This window comes from Malassezia vespertilionis, chromosome 1 (assembly GCF_029542925.1).
Source record: "Malassezia vespertilionis chromosome 1, complete sequence".
Lineage (NCBI taxonomy): Eukaryota > Fungi > Basidiomycota > Malasseziomycetes > Malasseziales > Malasseziaceae > Malassezia > Malassezia vespertilionis.
In genome coordinates this window covers 1,235,669-1,258,724 of record NC_079247.1, presented here as the reverse complement: position 1 = coordinate 1,258,724, position 23,056 = coordinate 1,235,669, and the positions used below count along the sequence as shown (strand labels likewise).

At 56.5% G+C, this 23,056-nt stretch overlaps 11 protein-coding genes across 11 annotated transcripts; 5 read left to right on the top strand and 6 right to left on the bottom strand.

Annotated features, from left to right (window-relative positions):
- Nucleotides 1–42: 42 nt before the first annotated feature.
- On the top strand, nt 43–3,117 carry IRE1 (non-specific serine/threonine protein kinase; the record flags this gene model as incomplete). Its single annotated transcript, XM_056205559.1, has 1 exon — nt 43–3,117. One exon carries the CDS (start codon nt 43–45, stop codon nt 3,115–3,117), a length of 3,075 nt encoding a protein of 1,024 aa, XP_056061534.1.
- Nucleotides 3,118–3,155: 38 nt separating this feature from the next.
- trs31 (Trafficking protein particle complex subunit 31) lies at nt 3,156–3,879 on the bottom strand (the record flags this gene model as incomplete). Its single annotated transcript, XM_056205558.1, has 2 exons — nt 3,156–3,397; nt 3,423–3,879. 2 exons carry the CDS (start codon nt 3,877–3,879, stop codon nt 3,156–3,158), a joined length of 699 nt encoding a protein of 232 aa, XP_056061533.1.
- A 77-nt stretch (nt 3,880–3,956) lies between these two features.
- On the bottom strand, nt 3,957–5,252 carry TIF5 (eukaryotic translation initiation factor 5; the record flags this gene model as incomplete). The annotated part of the gene is made up of 3 exons (XM_056205557.1): nt 3,957–5,035; nt 5,063–5,166; nt 5,200–5,252. The coding sequence occupies 3 exons, from the start codon at nt 5,250–5,252 to the stop codon at nt 3,957–3,959; spliced, it is 1,236 nt and encodes a 411-aa protein (XP_056061532.1).
- A 613-nt stretch (nt 5,253–5,865) lies between these two features.
- MVES1_000700 (uncharacterized protein) lies at nt 5,866–6,299 on the top strand (the record flags this gene model as incomplete). The annotated part of the gene is made up of 2 exons (XM_056205556.1): nt 5,866–6,228; nt 6,255–6,299. The coding sequence occupies 2 exons, from the start codon at nt 5,866–5,868 to the stop codon at nt 6,297–6,299; spliced, it is 408 nt and encodes a 135-aa protein (XP_056061531.1).
- Nucleotides 6,300–6,402: 103 nt separating this feature from the next.
- On the bottom strand, nt 6,403–7,893 carry MSE1 (glutamate--tRNA ligase; the record flags this gene model as incomplete). Its single annotated transcript, XM_056205555.1, has 2 exons — nt 6,403–7,860; nt 7,882–7,893. The coding sequence occupies 2 exons, from the start codon at nt 7,891–7,893 to the stop codon at nt 6,403–6,405; spliced, it is 1,470 nt and encodes a 489-aa protein (XP_056061530.1).
- Nucleotides 7,894–8,058: 165 nt separating this feature from the next.
- On the top strand, nt 8,059–11,112 carry MVES1_000698 (endopeptidase La; the record flags this gene model as incomplete). Its single annotated transcript, XM_056205554.1, has 1 exon — nt 8,059–11,112. One exon carries the CDS (start codon nt 8,059–8,061, stop codon nt 11,110–11,112), a length of 3,054 nt encoding a protein of 1,017 aa, XP_056061529.1.
- Nucleotides 11,113–11,170: 58 nt separating this feature from the next.
- On the bottom strand, nt 11,171–14,350 carry MVES1_000697 (uncharacterized protein; the record flags this gene model as incomplete). Its single annotated transcript, XM_056205553.1, has 1 exon — nt 11,171–14,350. The coding sequence occupies one exon, from the start codon at nt 14,348–14,350 to the stop codon at nt 11,171–11,173; it is 3,180 nt and encodes a 1,059-aa protein (XP_056061528.1).
- A 774-nt stretch (nt 14,351–15,124) lies between these two features.
- MVES1_000696 (RNA helicase) lies at nt 15,125–16,891 on the bottom strand (the record flags this gene model as incomplete). The annotated part of the gene is made up of 1 exon (XM_056205552.1): nt 15,125–16,891. The coding sequence occupies one exon, from the start codon at nt 16,889–16,891 to the stop codon at nt 15,125–15,127; it is 1,767 nt and encodes a 588-aa protein (XP_056061527.1).
- Nucleotides 16,892–16,994: 103 nt separating this feature from the next.
- Nucleotides 16,995–19,346, top strand: SEC15 (Rab GTPase-binding exocyst subunit S15; the record flags this gene model as incomplete). The annotated part of the gene is made up of 1 exon (XM_056205551.1): nt 16,995–19,346. One exon carries the CDS (start codon nt 16,995–16,997, stop codon nt 19,344–19,346), a length of 2,352 nt encoding a protein of 783 aa, XP_056061526.1.
- Nucleotides 19,347–19,427: 81 nt separating this feature from the next.
- Nucleotides 19,428–20,490, top strand: MVES1_000694 (uncharacterized protein; the record flags this gene model as incomplete). The annotated part of the gene is made up of 3 exons (XM_056205550.1): nt 19,428–19,554; nt 19,580–19,660; nt 19,688–20,490. 3 exons carry the CDS (start codon nt 19,428–19,430, stop codon nt 20,488–20,490), a joined length of 1,011 nt encoding a protein of 336 aa, XP_056061525.1.
- A 23-nt stretch (nt 20,491–20,513) lies between these two features.
- On the bottom strand, nt 20,514–22,700 carry MST1 (threonine--tRNA ligase; the record flags this gene model as incomplete). The annotated part of the gene is made up of 1 exon (XM_056205549.1): nt 20,514–22,700. The coding sequence occupies one exon, from the start codon at nt 22,698–22,700 to the stop codon at nt 20,514–20,516; it is 2,187 nt and encodes a 728-aa protein (XP_056061524.1).
- Between the last annotated feature and the right edge of the window lie 356 nt (nt 22,701–23,056).

The window sequence follows — 23,056 nt, the reverse complement described above, 5'->3', positions numbered from 1 at the left end:
TTTGCCACGTGGGGCGCCGCGTGTACGCTTCTGCATCCAAGCATGCGCGTGCGGCTCCGTGGGGCATGGTGCATGCTCGCGTGTGCGCTTTCTGCGTGTGCGGCGCGGGATATGCGTGATGTTGCATTATGGGGAAATACCAACACGCCGTACGCATCCCTTCCGATCGGACTAGCGGACCTCGAGTTGTCGAATATTGTCCTAGCGACGTCTGTGGACGGCAGCCTGCACGGACTTGACCGTGCGAGCGGCGCGTCGCTTTGGTCGTTGCGCGCCCGAGTGTCAGATAGCACGTTTCCGATACTGCGGCCGCTTGTAGCGTCATTTTTTGGCAAAGAGCAGCGTTCCCTGCAGCAGATTGCCGCCGAAGCCATCGCGAGCGGCGACCCTGCCATGATCAAAACACTGCAGACAAACGGGATATACATTGTGGAGCCGTCTTCCGGGGGAGACATGTACGTGTTGCGTGCCGCACAGGACCAAGGCATACAGGTGCCAAAGCTGGAAAAGATGCCTTTTTCGCTGCCCGACCTGGTCGAGCTCAGCCCTTTTTCGCTGCGCAGCGACGATACGCGGATCTTTGTCGCAGAGAAACAAACACAGCTTGTCGAGATCAACTTGTTCACCGGAAAGATTGCGGCCATGTATGACTCGCGCGATGCACAGGTTGCGCACGAAGAAACGCCCAAATACTCGTACATGCACAAAAGTGACGCGGACGCAATCGAATCGCCCTGGGTCTATATAGGGCGCACAGACTATACACTCACGGTTCATGTACGAAATGACCCGGAAGCGGTGCAGACGCTACGGTATAGTGTGTATGCACCGAACAATGCGGATCGCGATGTTGCGGCATTGTGGGAGAGCAATCCACAGCACGATAGCCGCGCGATGCTTGCATCGCCCGAGACGAACGCCATCATGTGCTTTGATATGCGTCTTGCCAAGAATCCCAAGCGGGGTGCGCAGCCACTGCCGCCGCTCTTGTGGAAACATGTGCTGAACTCCACCGCCGTGGACATTTTCGACGTCGTCTTTGCACCGATGGCCCATGCTTCGTTGCTGCGTCCCATGGTTGTACCGCACAGTGCACGCATGCTTCCGGAAATCATTGCGCAGCAGGAAGGCGTGGGTGCGCCGAGCACCTACCTTGGCAGTGCAGGGAGCGGCGCACTGTACGCACTTGGCCGCGCGCGATTTCCACTCGTGGAAACAACGGATCACGCGGCGATTACACAGCCTGGGCACGAGCCGCTGATCACGTCGGACAGTTTGGCTGCGTTTGTAGGGGGATACGACGTGTCGAACGTGCCAAATCATATTGGCGTGCCTTTACTCGACACTGTCGGGCGTGGCATGCCGAGAATTGGGCCAGCAGAAACGCTCCCTTCGCTGCCTGCCAGCCCTGGATTTTTTGCATCCGGTCGTGCGCTTGTGCCTTCTGGGTATATCACGCTGCGGCTGCTTGGCGCGGCACTGCTTCTCTTTGTTCTTCTCCGCGGCTACCAAGTCATTCATGCAGGCAGAGCGCCGGTTGTGCTCAGCACAGATGCACTTTTGTTTGAAGAGACCGCCTGGGACGACAAACGACACACACCAAAGCCGCGCATTCCCACAAAGGTGCCGGAGAGCTCCGAAGAGGAAAGTGTGCATGCGCCGGGAGAGGACGCTGCGAAGCGCCGCCGCCGTCGACGTGGGCGTCGCGCTGGAGCGACTGTATCCGCACGAGGAAATCGCGCCGAGACGCCCTCGGTGCCGGACCGAGGGAGCGACTCGTTTTTCTCCCATGCGCCTAGCGTGGAGAATACAGAGCTGCCTGCCAACACGCTGTTGAATGCAAACGACAATCCCACCTCGCTCCAACTCAGCAGCGAGGTGCTTGGGTACGGCTCGTCTGGCACGGTGGTTTTCCGGGGCGAGTTTCAAGGCCGTGCTGTTGCTGTGAAGCGCTTACTCCGTGATTTTGTGCAGATTGCGTCCAAGGAAGTGTCTTTGCTGCAGTCTGCCGATAACCACCCCAACGTGATAAGGCACTATTGCCAAGAACTCACGCCGAATTTTCTCTTTATCGCCTTGGAGCAGTGCCCTGCGAGCATCGCCGATTTGGTCGAGCGCCCCGCCGAGTTTTCCGCACTCTCTCCGTTCCTCGAGCCGCGCGATGCATTTCTGCAGATCACCGCCGGGCTGCAGCATCTCCACTCACTCTCGATTGTGCACCGCGATATCAAGCCGCAAAATATCCTAGTCCAGCAAAAACCAGGGAACAAACTACGCGTGCTCTTGTCGGACTTTGGTCTTTCGAAGCGCATCGACGGTGCGGCACAGAACAGTTTTAGCCAGTCCATGACACAGCCTGGCGGGACTGTTGGATGGCGCGCGCCGGAAGTCTTGTTTGGCAGGCATCCCTTGCTTACGAATGATGGATCGATGGGCGACGAAGCAGGGCGCTTGACACGCGCCGTCGACATCTTTTCTTTGGGCTGTGTCGCATTTTACCTGCTCACACAAGGAGGGCATCCGTTCGGCACGCAGTACGAGCGCGAGATCAACATTCTGAAGCAGTGCTACGATCTTGCTCCGCTGGGTGACACTTGCGACGAAGTGGCAGAAATACAAGCGCTGATTAAGAGCATGATTGATCGCGAACCGGCTAACCGGCCACTGGCAGCCCACGTCGCCATCCATCCATTTTTCTGGAGCGCACAGAAACGGCTTGCATTTTTGCAGGACGTGAGCGATCGTCTGGAAACGCTGGAGCGCGAGCCGCCGGCACCGGCACTTGCATTGCTGGAGCTCAATGCGGACAAGGTGATTGGGTCCGACTGGCGCCGCGCGTTTGACAAGGCTTTCTTGGACGATGTCGGCAGGTTTCGCAAGTACGACCAAGCGAGCATCCAGGATCTGTTGCGCGTAATCCGGAACAAGAAGCACCACTTTCAGGATATGCCGCAGGCGCTACAAAAGCAGCTTGGGGAAATCCCCGATGGCTTCCTATTTTATTTCACCCGTCGATTCCCATTCTTGTTTCACCACGTATATGAAACCATGCAACAGCTGCCCGTACTGCGAGGCGAGCCCGCGTTTCGGGACTACTTTGTGTCGGATGCGTCATAGATACCCATACTATAGAAGGGATACCTGTATACTATTTTCTACGGCCCACCCATCGTTGTCTCGCGCTCCATGACGCTTGGGTCGAGCTTGATCAAGATCGTGGTGCGGTTCGGAAACTGTTCGGTGGGCACCGAGTGTGCTGTCACGCGCGCGGGAAACCCAAGTCCATCCAAAGCACCTTCCACAATCCCAGCGACAAATGCCTCTACACTCAATTGATCCATCTCTTTGGGAATGCTAATCGCGCGCGAGAAGAGAGGGTTGTTGGAGGATATCATGTCTGTCGTTAGAATGTGTGTACGTACACTCATCACCTCGTCCCTGCTCTGCACTGCGTTCCAGGCTATCCGCTTGCATTCCAAACAGTGACTTCCACAATGTGCTGTGAATCCAAAGCAGCGTCGGCAAAAGCCGCGTCTCGCGCTTTGGCTTCTTGGGGTTTTGGCTGGTCTGGATACGGTGCGACCAGAGCACCACCATGCGGTAGCCAACATGCACGCCCATCGATGCTAGCAGCCGTTCAAACTCGGAAATACCATTCACACGCTCTTGTGCATACGTCACCATCTGCGCAAACAAGAACTGCAGCGAACTTACATTCACTTCGCTGGAGCGTGTCCTGTCACGCGGACGGTCCAGGATATCAGGTAGGGGCCCGCCCGACTGCTCCTGTGTCACAGGCTTTAAAGATTCAGGTAGTGGGTAGGTGCCCGTGTTCAGCCCATAGCTCGCCGTCCACGGCGACGCTTCGTGCGGCTGCATCCCAACGCCAACGGCGCGGTTGCGCGTGGGAGAGGAGCCGTTAATGATGACTAATCGTGCGCTACGTAGAACGCGACTTAGAGGTCGTCTAAATCGCTGTCCCCTGCCTCGGGGCCTGCATCGGTGTTTTCCGTCTCGTCACTCTCGTCATCCGCCTGGTCGAGCCATTCAATAAACGGCGATGCGGCCTTGCGAACGCGTTTCGACGTGTCTTTATCCACATATTTCTTCGAGACATGCGTGCCCCATTGGCGCACCACCTCTTCGTCCAGCACATCAATTTGATACAATGCCATGAGAATTTTCGGCACGCCGTTCGGGACGAGCGCTGGGTACTGCACGCCAGCAAGTCTCTCTATACCGCCCAGCATCGCCTTTTGGTGCTTCTCCGAGGTGACCAGCTTGATCAGAAGCGGGCCGTACTGCTCGACTTGCTGCGGCGCACTCTCGTCAAACAGCGCCTGGAAAAGCGCCTGAAGCGTCTTGTGCTTCTTTTCAATACCAAGCTCTTGCACTTTGCGGTACACGTCCGCAGCACTCGGCAGCTTTCCGTCCTGGCGCTCCTCCAGGATCCACGAGCAGAGCTGCGAATACGGACTCGACTCGTCGTCATCCTCGTCGTCATCCAGGCCCAGCACATTATTCAGCGTTCCCTCGAGCGCCTTGACGCGCTGCGCTACAGCAGCCTCTGAGGTATCCACGGACCAATCGTCGTCCTTGTCCGCGCCGCGCTGCTCGGCCGTGGGAATATGTGCGGCTTCAGAGTGGATGCGGCGGGTGAGCTCGTCGTCGCTGCCGCCGTTTTCGTCGTCGTCTCCGGTGGAGACAGTTTGACCTGAGGCTGCACCCGCACCTTTTGCGCCTTTGACGCGCTTCGGAGGAGGGTTCTTGCTAATGTACGTGGTGAGTTTGTGGCGCATATCCACATAGGTGCGCTTACCGCACGCCTTGCAGTCGCGGAGAATGTCGCCGTTGCGAATTTTTAAGTCAGTCTCGGGGTTTTTGCATTCGCCACAAAGCACAAACTTGTCGATGAATCCGTCTAAAAGCTCACGCAATCGGTTGGCGTCGTGTGCGCCATTCACAATGTAGCGGTCGTTCTTCTCATCAATGACAGTCTGCGCGCCGAGCTCGCACCCAAAGAATTTTGTGGGGTCTGCTGTAAGCACACTTGTATACGTACAGGCAGGAGGACGGCTCAAGGCACGAGAAATTTCAGACATGTTGGGTACCACAGTTTTGATACCATTGCCGCGTCCTTCGATTTTCGTTTCCAAAAGAGGCATGCTGCACGGTCAGCGGCGTAAGAGCAGTACGTACCGATAGCGGTAAAACTTATCTTCCACGTCGCGGCGTATGTTCACGATAGTCATAATGATTTCTGTGGTCAGACTTTCCAAAAGATGTACGCACAACGCTAAGAGGTAATGATGAAAAATGGTGGCTTGGCGCGTCGAGTTGTCGGCGATAGCGTCGGTGGTAGTGGAAAGTGCTTGCAAAAAAAAAATCATCAAACAGCCAAGCTGGTTGTACAGTTCGTGTCACGGTATTGGAATACTCGGTTGCTAGACACACGGCAGTGCTTGGCGCTGGTAAAACTGTCGTGCGCTCCCGGAGAAGCCTTTGCCCACTGGACATGTCACGTGCCAAAACGGTGCGGCGCTTGCCGCTGCCAGTGTGCCGATGGCGTCGAGTGTGCAAGACAGCGCAGCTGCACGCGGCAGCACAGGCGCGCAAGACCGAGCAGCAGAACGCAATGCGGTGCGTGCAACTTCTGAATATACCATCTGGCCGCCCTCGCCGAGCCGTCCCCGTGCTGACGAGCGTCATCGTTCACACGGCGAAGAACGTCACGAGCAGAAGCATCGGCACCGGCACCGGCATTCCCGGCACCATTCGCATCGACACCGCACGCGCTCCCCGAAGCATTTCAGAGAGGCTGACCATGCTTGCCGTAGAAATGAAGAGCAAGTCGCGCAACTTGAAATGGGCACGGGCCTTGCGCATGACGACGAGCCGATCGGGCCGCAGCCTGCACCGCTCCACGAGCGCGAGCCATGTCGCAGCCATGCGTACGGCCCCGGACTTCTCCCCGGCGAAGGCATGGCTATGGCGTCGTATGTACAGGATGGCAAGCGCATTCCTCGGCGCGGTGAGATTGGCCTCGACACGGAGCGCATTCAAGCGCTTGAGCGCGCAGGCTACGTCATGAGCGGTTCGCGGCACCAAGCCATGAATGCGGTGCGAACACGCAAAGAGAACCAGGTGATTTCTGGCGAAGAGAAGCGCGCACAGCTGCGCCTCCAAGCCGAAGCACACGCCAAAAAAGAAGCCGAGATCATTGCCCAGGTACGTGCCTACGACTCTAACGCCAGTTCCGCGAGATGGTCGATGCGATGCAGAGCAAATCCGGATCATGAGCGTGCATCTTTGTCCCGTGCAATCGCTTCGGCGATGCGGACTACGGTGCGCTCGCGTCCCAGCAAGCGGGCTATATCCGCCAACGGCGGTCCTGCCTGTACATTAGTGTTCATACATGATACCCACCCGTCGCCCTGTAAGTGCAATGCGAAGCGACTTTTGAATAGCCGCACGCCCGCCATCTACGCAAGGAGCAAGGTCTTGCATCCACTCTTGCAGCTGCGCATGGATTGGCTCGTCGGAGCGCATCGCGTCGAAAAAGTCGCGCGCCTTGGTAAGCACAGCGGCGAACGATTCATCTGGAATACTTGCGCGAAACTTGACGCATTCATTCGCGTCCCATGCAGACTCGTGAAACAAGTAGTCCATCTGCGTTGGAATCTCGGCGAGGGTATCGACTCGTTCGCATCCGAGTCCGGCAGCCTGAAGTATGTACGTATCTGGCCAATCTGCCGCTGACACGCCCAGTGCCTCGGCAAACAGAGGCCGCAGGCGCGCAAGCATCGCCGTGTGTGCTTTGCCGCCTGGCTGCTGCATTGCATCATGCAGCTTTTGCGCAATGTGCCGCCTATTAAGAAAAGAAAGCTTGTCCATCGGCAGCGTCGCACGCGAATGCGAAATGCGCGCGAGGGAGAATTGGGCAGCAAGCTGGTCCATGAACATGACATCGGAACTCGTCGTGTCTGCACCATTGGGCTGGTGATTGTAGCCCGTAAGTGCGCAGAGATTAACCAGCGTCTCGGGCTCGACTCCCCTGGTTCGGTAGTCTTCCACGCGCACATCCCCCGACCGCTTGGACAGCTTACTCCCATCCGCATTGACGAGCAACGGCAAGTGCACAAACTGCGGCGGCGCTGCGCCGATCGCCTCGTACAGCGCAAGATGCTTTGGCATGGACGGAAGCCACTCTTCGCCCCGCAATACATGCGATATCCGCATCTCGCTATCGTCGACCACACTCGCAAGATGGTACGTTGGCCAGCCGTCGCTTTTCAGAAGAATGGGGTCGTCTGTACGCCCGGCGACGGCATCGGGACGAAAGTTCATTTGCCCAAATACGCCGTCTATATAGCTGAATGTGCGCTCCGGATCCATTCTGAGGCGAACGACGTAGGGCTCGCCCCGCGCAATGCGCGCTTGCGTTTCCTCATCTGTGGAAGGAAGGTACGCGTCGCGGAGTAATGCAGACGAGCGTGCCGCTGTAACGTCCGGATTTTTTTTCTGCGCGCGAAAATCGCAGTACGCACGCCCGGCGCCAAGAAGCCGTTTTGCGTACGCGCGGTACTTTGGCAAGCGCTCCGACTGGCGGTACGGGCCATACAAACCTTCTTTTCCGGGTCCCTCGTCGTAGTCGAGACCCGCCCATGCAAGCGTGTCCTGTAGCGCCTCGACTGATCCCGGCACATACCGCGACTGGTCCGTGTCCTCGATGCGCAACACCCATACTCCTCCGCTGTGCCTTGCGAACAAATGGTTGAACAATGCGGTGCGCAGCCCGCCTACATGCAGGTACCCCGTTGGCGACGGTGCGAAGCGCACACGAACGGGCGCCGAGGATGCCTGCATATGTACCCCACGCACCGCACGCGTCATGGAGCGCACATGCGCCACAGCACCACCCCAACGCATCGACACGCAGCGTTGGCAGCGAGCCAACGTGGAGGTCTCGTGCGCCAACAGCGGGGTCTCGGCCGACAACGCGCTCGAGCACAAGGGACCCCGCCACTGATACCCCATTGATAGCCATTGCCGCATAGGATGGATCCAGATTCTGAGCATGCGGCGATTCCAACGCGCCTACCGGTGCTGAAATTGCCTTACCCACTCGTACTGCACCCTGGCTTGGTAGTTAGCGTGCCGATGCATCAAGTTGAATGTCTCGGCCTCCTGCGCACGGCCCTGCAAGAGCGAAAGATGGCTAGCGAGCACGAACAGCAACAAGCGGAAGACGATTTTGTGCGCAGCGCCAAGAAAAGCGGAATCGAGCCGCCCAAGTTTGATCGTAACGAGCTGACGCAGCTCCAAACGCAGCGGCCCGTCGTGGTCAACTGCGTTCCCCGCATGCACCCTGGCTTCGATGAAATCCACGAAAGCATGGATACGAGCGGCAAGGAGCTGATGCGCGATTACTACACTTGGGGATGTGCCGCACGCGTCTTGCGCCTCATCAACTCGCCGACGTCGGACGAGTGCTGCCTGCTAGTGTCTGGCATCATGCGTGTCCAAATTGGCGATTCTTTGACGCCACACCCCAGCCCGCCTTCGGCACCTCACGTTCCTCCCATACCGATCACCAATGTGCACCCGTTCCCTGACGATTACCGCTCCACTGCAGCGAGTGCCGACTCGGACGCAGTGATGCGGATGCGTGGCGCTGCGCGATTGCTCATGTCTCAGCTTGGCACGGACACTGCGCCCAACGACACGCAGATTAACTCCATCGTCTCGCGCGTGCCGATGCTGCCGCTAACGCTGGTTAAGCGTCTGAACGCGCTCATGCGCGATATGGACCAGATCAGTGCTGGAATGCTTGCCGATCTGTTGGTCGGTGCGCTCGGTGGCGCCTGCTCGTGGGAAGACCGCTTGCACCACCTTACTCTCCTCTCCACGGAAGCGCGTATTGAGTTTACCGCTGCCATGCTTGAGCGCGGCATTGAGCGTGTGAAAATCATGCGCGAGATGCTCGTCAATGTCCCGTACGCGCTTTATGATCAGCACCGATCTGCCTTGGCGCGCGGCCAGCTGGAAGTAATTATTTCGCAGCTCTCGCACATCAACCCATCGGTAGCGTCTTCCTTGCGCGTGCTCAAGACAGATAACAAGAGCTGGGGCGACAAACGCAATGTGATCATCCGCATCCCGAACATGAGCGAAAGCGGGCCTACCGTTCGCCGCACGCTGAACAATATGCCGATCCGCGCACCGGAAAGGAAAGGAGAGGATCCTGACGACGGCGATGATGACAGCACCGACGAACTCAATGCGCTTGCCGAGCGCATCAGCGTCGCCCAGCTCTCGTCAGAAGCGCGCAAAGTGTGCAACCAGGAGCTCAAGCGCTTACGCCGCATGCCCCCTCAAAGCATGGAGCGTGGTATTTTGATGAACTACCTTGAAACGATGGTCGATTTGCCTTGGGAGCGTGTTACGGCAGATATGGATCCCGAGTCGATCGAATCGGTTGTGCCGAACTCGGCCGCGCCTACAATTCCCGACGAGCCGCTTGTTCCGCGCGCGCGTCGCGTGCTGGAAGCGGATCATTTTGGCCTCGACAAGATCAAGAAGCGCATCCTTGAGTATCTCGCCGTCCTCCAGCTCAAGCAAGTGCAGGCAAAAGAGGAGGCGCAAGGCATGGAGCACGCACTGCACGCTGAGCGCATCGCTGTGCAGTACAAAGGCCCCATCCTCTTGTTGGTCGGCCCGCCCGGCACAGGCAAGACTTCGATTGCCCGCTCGCTCGCCGCCGCCCTCAATCGCCCATTCACGCGCATCTCCCTCGGCGGTGTGCGCGACGAGGCAGAGATTCGAGGCCATCGCCGCACCTATGTAGGAGCACTGCCAGGCTCCATTGTCAGCGCGCTGCGCCGCGCCAAGACGAGCGACTGTGTGATGCTATTGGACGAAGTCGACAAGCTCGCGAGCGGAAATGCACTGCATGGCGACCCGACCGCCGCCCTGCTCGAAGTGCTCGACCCCGAGCAGAACCACGCGTTCAAAGATCACTACATCAATGTACCTATTGACTTGAGCCGTGTACTTTTTATTGCCACGGCCAACACACTCGACACTATTCCCGAGCCGCTTCTGGACAGGACCGATGTCGTGTCCGTCCCGGGCTACACGTACGACGAAAAGGTATCCATTGCGCGCCGCCATATCCTCCCGAAGCAAATCGAAGCACAAGGACTGCAGCCCTCGCAGCTTGTCATGGATGACGATGTGCTGCTTAAAATTGCCACCTCATATACACGCGAGGCTGGTGTTCGCTCTATGGAGCGCAGGATCGGCGACGTGGTCCGTTCCAAAGCCGTGGAATACGCCGAGCACCGCAACGTTGGCAAAAACGAGTCTGCGAGAGCCAAGCCTTACGACCCCGTCGTACACGTCGAAGATTTGCAGCATATTCTTGGCCTCGAGACCTACGAGCCAGAAATCGCGGACTTGGACGGCATCCCCGGCGTGGCGGCTGGCATGGCGTATCAGGGCTCGGGGAACGGCGGCATTCTGCACATAGAGTGTGCTTTTATGCCCCCTGGCACCGCGGCGCTGCGCCTTACTGGCTCTTTGGGCGACGTGATCCGCGAATCGGCAGAGCTTGCCTTCTCCTGGGTCAAATCGCACGCCTTTGCGCTCGGCATCACCGCGAGCCGCGAATCCGCGTTTCCAAAAAACGACGTGCATTTGCACATTCCCTCGGGCGCAACGCCCAAAGACGGTCCGAGCGCAGGCGTTGCCATGACCTGCGCGCTCGTCAGCCTGTACCTGCGTGTTCCTTTGGACCCACGTCTCGCCATGACAGGCGAGATTACGCTGCGTGGATTTGTGACGCCCGTGGGAGGCATCAAGGAAAAGCTGCTGGGCGCACACCGCGCGGGCATTCAGAAAATCATACTTCCAAAGCGCAACCGCAAAGAGTTTCATCAGGACTTGCCTGCGAATGTGCGCGACCAAATAAAGACTGTATTTGTGAGCACGATTCAGGAGGCACTCGTCGCTGCGTTTGGCGTGAGCCTCGAGGAGCAGATTGATGTGCTGTACGGCGACAGCGAAGGCCGTCGTCGTCTTCAAGAGCTTGCGTGGCACAGCCGTTTGTAGCGATACGGCATATGGATTCGTAGCGGCACTTTTTGATTCGTAGCGGCAGTGTAGGTGTCTATGGGTATCTAATCACTTCGTACCGCTGCGCAAGCGCCTCAATGCTTTGCGCAACACGCGCACAATCCTCCATCTGTTGTACATACTGCCCACGCGGCATGGTTCGCACAGACCGCCACCCCTTCTCGGGCGTTTGCGCTACGTTGACGACGCGGGGCAATGTAGCGAGGCGCAGCGTACGCGCATGCAAAGGACCCAGCGCTTCAACATCGGCAGCGCACGGCGGCGGCGTCGGCGGCGGCGTTGCGAGCGGCGCGAGCTGCGCAAGCTTCTCCAAGTGCGCGCTGCTGCGCAAGTACATGTTTTCCTGGCGCAGCGTGTCCAATGCGCGGCGCAGATCGTAGACGCCCACCACATGCTGCGCTGTATCTTGCACTGCACTTGGCACAGTCTCTTGTGCCTCGCGCAGTTTGCCTTCCAGTGCCTCGACCTTTGCGTGCATGTCCGTCGCGCCCGTCGCCATTTCCCTCGCCTTGTCGAGCTGGTGCTTGACGCGCTCGACCTTGAGTGCTGCCGCATCCAAAGCATCGTCTCGGCGCCTGAGATCTTTGTACAGTGCCTGCAAGCACCCGTTCAATGCCGCTTCGCGCTCCTCGGCCTCTGTATTGCGCCGCATTTCCGCGTGCATTTCCACAGCGCGCGCCTCCCACGGCGTATCGACGACGATCTGCACTACATTGTCTGCATTGTGCGTCACGGCGCACAGCGCATCCATGGTCGAGGCCAGCTCCGTTGCTTGTTTCTGGAACATGTCGAGATCCACGTTTAAAAGTGCACCTTGCACTGCCGCAAACAACGCATCTGCATTGTCCTCGATCTGCCCTCCCACCGCGTTCGCCATCGCAACAGCGCCAGAAACAAGCGTGGAGGAGAGCTGGCCGAGGCCTGGAAGCGCCATCACCGAGGCCAGCCGGATCGTCTCGCCTGTCGAGTACAAATTGGACAGGTGCTTGCGCATCTTACCCGCAGGAAGCCAAGCGCGGCGGATGGTATGCACGAGCGAGGAAAGAACGTCGCACGTTTTGGCAAGCGGTGCGCTCGGCGCGTCGAGCGACGCGACCATTTGGTGAGTGTAGCCAAGTGCGGCCAGCAATGTATCCACGTCGTGCGCCGCGAGCGCTGCAGAGCCTGCCTCTTTTGCAGCGAGATCCGCCAGCGTTTCATAGTCCTGCAAGGATGCAGAGACGGATTCAAGGAGCGGAACAATGCGCGCGCATGTTTGGGCGCAGCTTGACTCCTCAAACCGGTCATCCTGGAGCGTGGTCAGCGCTTCGCGCAGTTGCTGCTCCATGTGCGCCATCTCTATATGGTCCTGGGCATGCGCAATAAACACGTCGGGTGGCGCGCTGCCCAGTACGGCCGCAATTTGCTGGGCGAGTGCTGCGGCATGGGCAAGTGCGTGGCGCAGCATACATTCGCGCACCAATGCATCGTCGAGTGCGCGCGCAAGCAATTGCTCTTGGACGTCGGTGCCGGACGCGAGGGTTTCGCAGATAATTCTGCCAAGTCTTGCGACACGCTCGTAGAATAGCACAGAGCGCAGCGCGTCGTAATCTACACTCCAGAACGCAGGGGGTACATACGCGCGCGTGATGCACAGCTGTTTTCGTAGCTGCTCGGCGTCCAGCTGCTCCAAAGCGGAGGGAATTGCACGCTGGTGCATCTTGGTCGCTTTCACGTCCAGTGTAGGTGCATACACACGTTCTGGCTCCTTGCCGCGCAACGATGCAAGCTCGCGCGTAAGGCTTGTGACCAGCTCGCGGAATTGACCGAGTGTCGCATCATAGTCGGCGAGTTGCGCGTCGTGTGCTTGCTTTTCCGCGCGCAGTGCTCCCAAGTGCTCTTGGCGCGCGTCAAGTTCGCGCTGCAGCTGCATCTCTGTCTCGAGGTGTGTCTCTTCCAGCTCATCGTTGACTGCACGCAACGTCTCGAGATCCTGGACTTCGGCAAGGAGCGATTCGTTGTGCGCTTGGAGCGCGCCGTTCTGCTCCGTGAGCTGCTCCAGCATCTCTTCGGCGTGCTCTGCAAGATCCGCTTGGGCACGCAGCTCTTCTGCAACGTGCTTGGCCTTAGCGAATGCGTCACACACGCCCTCGTACTCGGTCTGTATCTTCCCAGCCTCGGCAAGCTCTTTGCGCAGTGCGCCGATCTCGCGCTTTTGCTCCTCGTCCGTTTCGTGGAAAAGGTCGCGGAGCTTGGCTAGCGCTTCGCGCAAGCGCACGTTCTGGCGCTGCAGCTGCGCTTGCTCCACAGGCATTGCCACTTCTTCCGCAGTCGCCTGCTCGTGGTGCAGCTCGAGCTCCAGGGCAAGCTCTTCTGTACGCTCTTTGAGCTGCGCAACTTCCTGCTCCAATGACTCTGTTTTCTCTTCCGCCATCTCGCGGTCAAGCATCGCCATTTCCAGATTCGCTTCTAGCTCTTCGATCTTGTCCTGCAACGATGCAATTGTGTCATTTGCTTTTGATAGTGCAAAACTTTCTTGTGCGTTTGCAGCTTGTGTTTCGGCGCAGCGCTGCTCGGCTGCTGCCGCGCGATCCGCCGCGTGCTTGGCCTTCTCTTCGAGCGCGTGGAGCTGCTGTAAAAGCGGCTCTTGCACTATGTCTGCTTCAATGAACGTGTCTGGCTTTTCGTCAGGCAAAGCTTGTTTTGCGGGGCTTGGCGGCAGCGCCGGGTCTTGCGCTTGCTCAATCTTCATTGCGCGCTGCAGCACAGACGGCGGCTTGCAGCGCAGCGGCGTCGCATTTGCCGCGTTTGCACTGTGCCCCCGAATGCATGGACTCTGTGCAGCACTCTGGTTAAGGCCGACACGCCGCCCTGCAGGCGCCACGGTCCGTGGCCGTTGCGGCGTGGTTACAGGTGTCGTGCTCTGCCTTGCTTGCACACGTGGTTGAGTTCTCGGTGTGGCATGCAGTCGCGACGTGCGTGGTTCCTGTCCTGGTGTACGTAGACGCGTTTCTTCGAGTGTCTGCACCTGACTCGGTCTTACAAAGAGGCCGTAACCAGGCTTTGTGTGAAAGTAGCGCTTCTCTTTAACACATCCGTCGTTCTTCCCCAGCGGCTCATCCAGCTGGATTCCCACCCACACCCCGGATGCAAACGATGTTTGTCCTACAAAAAGCACCTCGCCCTCGCCAACATTCGCGACATGACACCGCGCATGCAGCGTCACGGGCGCCATACAGGTTGGGTGAAAGCGCACGGTCTTGGCAAGTGTACACGTGACGTACGAGCGCGTCGTGTTGTAGTCGCGCGTGGGGACCATTTTTGACGACGCTGCTTTTACGATGGGTGCCGCATTTTCTCGGGCGATGGGCAAGCTTTTTGGCAGCATGGAGCTGCGCGTGCTTATGCTTGGGCTGGACAATGCGGGAAAAACGAGTAGGTTGACGTGTTTTGCTCACTACAGCCATTCTGTACAAGTTAAAGCTATCACAGAAAGTCAAGACGGTGCCCACGGTGGGATTTAACGTGGAGACCGTGTCATACAAAAACATCAAGTTTAATGTTTGGGTACGTGCTGAGAATGAATCTAATTGCAGGATGTCGGTGGGCAGGACAAGATCCGGCCTTTGTGGCGCCACTACTATACGGGCACGCAGGGCTTGATTTTTGTGGTGGACAGTCGTGACCGTGCAAGATTGGACGAGGCACGGCAGGAGCTGCACCGTATTCTGAACGACCATGAGATGCGCAACTGTGTTTTGCTCGTGTTTGCGAATAAACAGGACGTCGCGGGCGGTACGTGTTGGATTGGTCCTAACGCACAGCTATTTCTCCGTCGGAGCTCACCGACAAACTCGCGCTGAACGCGATCGAGGACCGGCCCTGGTTTGTCCACCCCAGCTGCGCGTTGACCGGAGAGGGCCTGCAGGAGGGCCTCTCGTGGCTCAGCCAGCATATCCAGAGCAGGAATTCGTAATGTATTCTACAGATAAGGACAATTCGTCCATCGCTAGTACCCGTCATGGTCGATGCGTGTGAGCCCAGGCTGGGCCTGTCGTTGCTCTTTTTCCAATTTTGGGCAGTCCTTGATGTTGTGCCCAAGGCCACCACAATAGCCACATCCCGCTGGCATCCCCGTCCTTGGGTCCTGCATCTCTGAAAGGAATGCTGGAATGCGCTGCTTGGCTTCCATCAGTAGATATTTCAGATCAAGCAAGGTCTGCTCCGGAGCACTGTGATTCACAAATGTGGTCGCAACGCCCGTCTTGCCGCCCCTTCCCGTACGCCCAATTTGATGCACGTAATCTTCGATTTCTTTGGGCATGGAATAATTGATCACATGCTGGATGTCGTGGAAATCAAGTCCTTTGCTCGCGACGCTGCTGGCAACCATCACATCCTTGTTCCCTTCTTTGAAACTCTGCATCGCATACTCGCGTTCGTCTTGCGTCTTGGATCCATGGATCGCCACAGCTTCGACGCCTTTCAGCAGCAAGTATTCGTAAATGTCGTCCACTTCGTGCTTCTGATCACTAAAGATGATCACTGGTGGCGCGGTCTTTTGCAGGCTCTCGAGCAAGTACGCCATCTTGGCTTCATTCTTCACGTATTCGACTTCCTGCACCACATCCAAGCTCGCCGCACCAGCACGCCCAACATTCACAACGACTGGCTGAAGGAGCGATTGTTCGGCAAAGTCAAGCATCTTTCTCGGCATTGTCGCTGAAAATAAAAGCGTTTGGCGCTGCTGTGTAAAGTAGCTCATAATATCGCGTATGCTTTCCTCAAAGCCGCGGTCAATCATGCGGTCCGCCTCGTCCAAGCACAGATAATTACACGCCGCAAGCCCAAACTTGCGTTGCGCAAGCATGTCTTGGAGTCTTCCTGGCGTAGCAACGACAATGTGGAAGCCTTTGTGCAGGGTATGGGCCTGGTCAGCCATGCTAATACCGCCAATGCACAATAACACACTGATCTCCGCATACCCATCATGCGCCAGCGCTTGAGCAATCGCACGAATAGTGTCAAATGTTTGCCGGGCAAGTTCACGCGATGGACATATAATGATGCCGAGTGGGCCGTCTTCGTGCTTGAACGGCAAGCGACGCTCGGCCTCGGCGGCAAATAGGATAAGTGGCAGGCTGAACGTAAGTGTTTTGCCACACCCTGTAGATGCAATCCCAATCATATCGCGCCCGGAGAAAACCGTTGGAAGCCCCTGCATTTGGATGGGGGAGGGAGAGCGAATATTTTCGCGGTGCAAATACGCAAGCACGCACGGCGGGATTTTCATGTCGCGAAAGTTGGAAATCAGCGGTGGAATACAATTCCCTTCTGTGAGCACATGATGTTTCCTGCGCAGCGCCTCTATTTCGCATTCTCCGCAATCCCGCACAAATCGCGGAGGACGCCATGACCTCTTTAGCGGCTCTGTGTACTGGACGCCATGTGCAAGCTCCGCGTGGCTCTGCAATTTTCTGCGCGATGTATGCGCTTCAAGAATCATGCGCTCCTCCTCTGCGTCTTTTTCTGCCTGCGTCTTTTCTTGTGCGTGGTATTGCTGCTTCTCGCGCATCGCGAGCGTTTCCTGCAGCAGGCTCGGCGGTTTGGGCATCTTTTCCCCCCCATCTTCCGCGCGTTCCGCTCGAGGGGTTATTTTCGCCCGCTTGTGCAATCGCTGCATCACCTGCAGCTTGCGTTGCTTCAACGGCACATACGGCACATACGTCTCGTCAGCATCATACGAGTAAGTAAAGTCCTCTTTCTCGTGTGCCATCTGCACTGGCCAAAGCCCTCCCAGGACGCGTACGGTTGTGTGGAGTATCACGTGATCATACAAGCCCCAGGGCTCGGTGCGAGCCCGCACCACCTCAGGCGCGATGGGTCGCAAAACGGGGCCGCATATTTCGCTCGAAGCGCAACTGCAGCAGCTGACGCTGCTGAGTGACCTAGAATCCAACACCGAGAATGTTGAGCAGCTTGGCCCGATTATTAAACGCCTCGACGTGGCGCAGCAACAGGACGAGTTCCTGCGGCACTTGCGCAAGTTTGTGCGGCAAAAAGACGAGGAGATCGAGGTGGTATGCAACGAGAATCACGAAGAGTTTGTCTCCTCTGTGGACGACTTGCTTATTGTGCGGTCCGGGTCGGTCAGCTTGAAGCATAGGATCAACGAGTTGAACCAGGAAATTCAGAGCAGCGGCAAGACGCTAAGCACCAAGAAGCGCGAATTGATTGAAAAGAAAAAGACTGGACAGAACATTGATGAAGCGATTGAGACGCTGCAGGATTGTATGAATGTGCTGGAGATGAATATCTTGGTAGAAGAACTGATATCACAAGGCAAGTACTACTCCGCACTGCGTCGTTTGGATGAGCTCGGCAATGTCCACCTGAAGCCTCTGATGCACCATGAGTTTGCGCGCATGTTGCGCGACTTGATTCCCGATACTCGTGAGCGTATAAGGCAAGAACTTACCAAGGAGCTCAAAGGTTGGATGTTTGACGTGCGCGAAAAGAGCGGTAACGTAGGCCGTATTGCGCTGGAAACCATGGTTACCCGCCAACAACGCTGGCGACACAAGAGCCAAAAGGATCCCATGCTGCGTATGTCTGCGATCAACAGCCCCATTGAACAGGTCGTGAACGAGCGGATCGAAGTCGATTTCCTCAACAATGAGCATGTACAGGTCGACTTCAAACCTCTATACCAATGTATTCATATTTACGAAGTCTTGGACCAGCGTGAAAAGCTACAGGCACACTACCAAGAGGACCGGAAAGCACAAGCAAACCTGCTTCTTTCGCAGGACCTTGTGATCCGAAAAGGGGGAAAAGAGCTCATGGCGCTTTTGGAAGAGATTGTTGGCTACTTTGTAGTAGAAAGCCATGTGATGCATACCTCCCCTCCGGGATTTCGCCCACTCACAGAAGTCGAAGATCTGTGGGAGACGATATGCGAGCGTGTGGTCGAGATGGTCAAGTGGGGCTTGCGTGACTGCACAGAGGCCAAGGCGTTTGTGGAGTCCAAGTCTGCAGTCCAAACATTTATCCGCACGATGGAGAGCTTGGAATTCAACGTGACGCGGCTAAATGCGCTTCTGATGAACCTGTTTACGCGCTTTGCACAGCTCTTGCGGAATCGCTTTGCAGTGGACTTCCAGCAGGCCGTGCAAGAGGCACAGCACCAACCGATGATTGTAAATGACGCGGACGAGCTTGGAAAGGTGTTTAGTGTCTGTTGGCTCAAGCAGGACGAAATCGATGCGCTCAAGCGCTTGCCATTTCCGCTCTCGCTGCCCTTTTCGCAGACCTACCCACTATGTTGTATGGACATTCGCAACCTTGTGGAGCAGTACTACAACTTCTCCAGTGGCTTCACCCAACACCACCGCGAGATTGACGGCATCCTGAAGCAGTCACTCGACGAGTTGCTCGTGGAGCAGATCAGTGTGAATATTCGAACCACGGTAGAGCAGTCGCACAACCTGAGCCAAATCGCGCAAATCATTGTAAATGTCGAGCATTTCCAGCTTGCATGCCGTGAGCTCGAAGTGTGGCTTGCCAATTCGCGCAATCCTGGCCGGGGCGGCAAGCTGGATCTCGAAGCATCGATACACCTGCAAGGCACGCTGGAAATCGCTCAGAAACGTATTGATACTGCGCTCTTTGTTAAACTGGATCAGTTTTTGGACCTGGTAGAATACGATTGGACACCAACCACCAGTCGGCAAGGCACGCAACACGCCTCGGGCTATCTGCGCGACTTGCTCGACTGGCTGACAACGATGATGGACAGTGCACTTGTGCTCTTGCCACCCGATGCAAAAGCAGCGACGTTCAAGTCTTGTTTTATGCACATCACGAATCGACTCTTGAACTCAGTGCTACTCGACAAAGAACTGAAGCTGATCAATATGAATGGCCTAATCAACATGGAGATGGATGTGACCTATCTGTACCACCATGCCAAGGCACTACATATCGAGGGCATGGACAGTGTTTTTGGGCAGATCAGGCAGACGCTCGCAGTGATTCTATCCGAATCCGTATCCGAATATGCGCTCTCGCCTCTGGCCCGCAACCAAAAATTCCCCCAAGCGCAGCCTGTCAAAGTTGCGAATATCCTCGAAAAGCTCGTCAAATACTATTCCCAAGTTCCGGGCGAGCATGAGTACGCAAACAAGCGACTGCGCGAGCGCGATCTTGTCTCGCGTCTTATTCGCAAGTAGTGCAAGTGTTGCTTGCGCCATACCCACGTGTAGAAACATTGTCCACATTGCTTATGTAACAAAAGCACACTCGGCAACACCATGGCGGAGGCGCAAGAGTCTGCAGGGTCTGCGACCCCGCCAACCTTTACGTACGACCCGAACCAGAACCAAAATGAACAGCGCGAGCTTAAGAAAGGGTACCGTGCATTGCTGGAGTCTGCACAAAGTAAGTCCAGCAAAAATTAACCTAGACACGCGCCGCACACTCCCAGAACACACCATTGCAGAGCTCGGTTCCATGGTCCAACAAGGCGATGAGCTGTACCACAAAGGCATGTTGAATTGCGCACTAACCATAGTGAAAGCACCGACTGACGGTATTCTGGATTCTCGGTTCCTTTTGAATATGTCCGACATGGGCGCGGAATTGTCGCGAACTATGCGGGTCGGCGCGGACGCATTTGACATGGACGACTTTATGCAGCGCGTAGCGCATTTTGCAGGGGGCACTGCCGTGCATATCCGAGAAAATGGCCGTGCTGTGGACGCACTCGAGGCTGAATTGGCCTCGGGCGACACGGAATCGTGGGATTGGGACAAACTCGGTACGATAGCGGCGCAGCACGCACGACGGGCTCCTGTAGTCGATTGCTTGCTTGGTCCACTTCAAGTCACACCAAAGCACCGCAAAGTGACTCGGTCTTCGCGTCTGGATACAGGCGCCGAGCACATTGCGCCGCAGCAGCTCGAAGCCGACGACCTGGCACAGTCGGAGAACGAGACTTCGCACGTTGTGATGGAAATTGCGCGTCTTTTGGATGAAAAGTCTGACGGGGATGGCGAGGGCGTGTGTCTTTTCCAGTTTGCCCTGAATCCGCACAGTTTCAGCAACTCGGTGGAGAATTTGTTTTACGTTAGCTTCTTGATCCGCGATGGGAAAGCGGCGATTTTGCACGCAGAGAATGGCGATCCACGGCTCATGAGCACCTACGAACCTACGGAAGAAGACTGGAATGCGGGCGTCATGCGACGACAGATTGTCCTGGAATTGGATATGGAGACATGGGCTGCGCTCGTCGAGCTGTACAATGTGACCGAGCCAACGATTCCCACGCGGCAGGACGATGTGCAAACGAGCAACGGACGGAGCTGGTACGCATAGATTTCGTATATATATATACCCTATTATACATGCAACGCATCCAAGACGCCAAACAAGCGATGCAGTTCGGGCACGCTCCATTGCCCGAGATCCACCGATGGCGTCCAATCGGCGGCGAATTTGTCTGGAAAGGTGGCCTGCATCGCGTCAAGAATCATGTCTTGTACTTTGGCTTTGGGAACGGAGCCTTGCATGTTCTCCGCCTCGAGACTCGTGTGCCAAGCAGGCGCGTTGCGTTCGTCGCGAATACGAAGGGAAACGGTATTTTGCCCTGCCTCCTGCTCTCCCACAATGAGCATGAAATTGTACCGGTGCAGCTGGGCTTGTCGCACCTTTTTGCCAAGTGTATCGCCCGATGGATCTAAGTACAGTGTGGGCAGCTCCACGTCAAAGCGTGAACGCGTAGGCACTTGCAGCGCATGATCGGCCATGGTCGGGGATAGAAATGGGCGCTTTTTGGTATCGTCTGCCGTCTTTCCACCATGGCTCAAGGCGTGGTGTACATGTTTCGCATGCGCGAGAATCTTGTCCTGGACATGAGTATCGGTCGAGCTGAACGTAGGGATAACCACCGCTTGGCGCGGGCTCATCCAGAACGGCCACCAGCCCCGACATTGCTCGAGCAAAATGGCAAGAAACCGCTCAAAACTGCCTAAAATCGCGCGGTGGATCATGACAGGGCGTGCATGGCCGGTGTGTGTGCCCTGTCCCTCACTACCTCCTTCCGGCACCGCATACTCAAGCTGAAACCGCTCAGGAAGCTGGAAGTCAAGCTGGATAGTCGCTGTTTGGTGTTTCCGGCCCATGGCATCGACAAGACGAATGTCAATTTTGGGGCCGTAAAACGCACCGTCGCCTTGGTTCAATGCCCACGCCCGCCCGCTTTTTTCAAGTGCTTGCTTCAAGCTGTCCTCGGCTTGCTCCCAGAGGCCAATGTCGCCGATAAAGTTATCAGGGCGCGTGGACAGTACAAGCTCGAATCGATTGCCAAAACCAAAGACGCCGTACGCCAGGGCAAGCATGTGCAGCATCGCTTGGATCTCTGTACCGACTTGGTCGGCCGTACAAAAAACATGCGCATCGTCTTGGTGGAAGCGGCGCACGCGTGTCAAGCCAGATAAGGCGCCCGACGCTTCGTTACGGTGCAAAGGACTAAACTCGGCAAGCCGGAGCGGCAGTTCACGGTACGAGCGCGGCTGGTGAGCAAACATGACACAATGGCCTGGGCAGTTCATGGGCTTTAACCCGAACAAGTTTGCTTGGTGGTCGTGCGCACCACAGCTCGCATGTTCTTCTGGCTCGTCGGCAAATCCTTTGGCGCTGAACATATCTTCGCGGTACTTGTCCCAATGTCCACTTTGTTTCCAGAGTGTGCTGCGGTATAGTTGCGGAGTCTGGACTTCTTCGTACCCAAACGCGGCGTACAGGTCGCGAATGACACGTTCTACCTTACGTATCAAGCGCATCCCATGCGGCATTACAAATGGGCTTCCTGGCGAAGACTCGTGCGAGAAAAAGAGACTCTGAGCGATCCCAAGAAGTCGGTGGTCCGACTTTTCAGATTCAGCGATGCTGGTATTGTATGCTTGCAATGCTGCATTTGAAGGGAAGGAAATAGCACGAATGCGAAGCATCGGCTGGGTATTTTGTAAAAGACCAATGCCGCTCAGTTCGGGAGGAAGCGAGGCTGCGGACCAGCCCAGAACTTTGACCGCCTTGACGGGCTTTGTTTTTCGCAACAGCACGGCTTCGTCCACGTTCCACGGCCACAAATCCACAAAGTTCGTCTTTTCCAAGCGCACAAGCGGCACGCCTTGTGCATCGTCAGCATAGGCAAGCATTGCTTGCAGTTTGAGCGGGTTATGTGCAAACAAAGCCCACGCCTCTGACCATGAAACGTGTGATTTGGTAAACGTTAGCCCGTCATTACCAAGCCGCTTGATGCACTTCTCCAGCAACGCAATATCTTCTTTTTTCACTTTCGGCGCGCTGTGCAAGCTTGCAAACATGCGTGCAAGCATTGCGTCAATGTTGCGCTTTGTTTCGGTCATGTCGACGCCTTGCTCGACTGGTGCGGTTGGTGCAGCAAGCACGGCCTCGTACGTAAATCCAGAGGCTCCATCTGCTTGATCTCCCAAACTGGACGTGACTGTGGGCATGAATGTTAGTATATTTGGCCCCAGCACTTGCTCCATCGCAGCATGCAGCATAAACGCAGAGGAAAGCCAAAATGATCGTTGCGCCAGCTTGTCTTCTGCCTCTATAGGCAAAAATGTGATTGATGTGGCCTTACTTGGTGCGCTCAGTGTATCGCTCAGAGAAAATGGGACGCCTTCGCTATCGCGCGCGGCAAAGTATGCGCCAGCCTCGTTCGAAGCAGCTTCGTTGAGAAGCTGTGCAACCGTGGCATGGCGTGCATGGATAGGGACAGTCCGCGGAACATTTCTCCTCGCTGTGGATGAAGTAACCGTACGTATATTTAATTTGAAGCGACGCAAGCTGTGCCGGGCCAGCGGAAGCTGCATCATTTTTGAACGCTGCGTCCAAAAGACGAGCGTACCTCTTC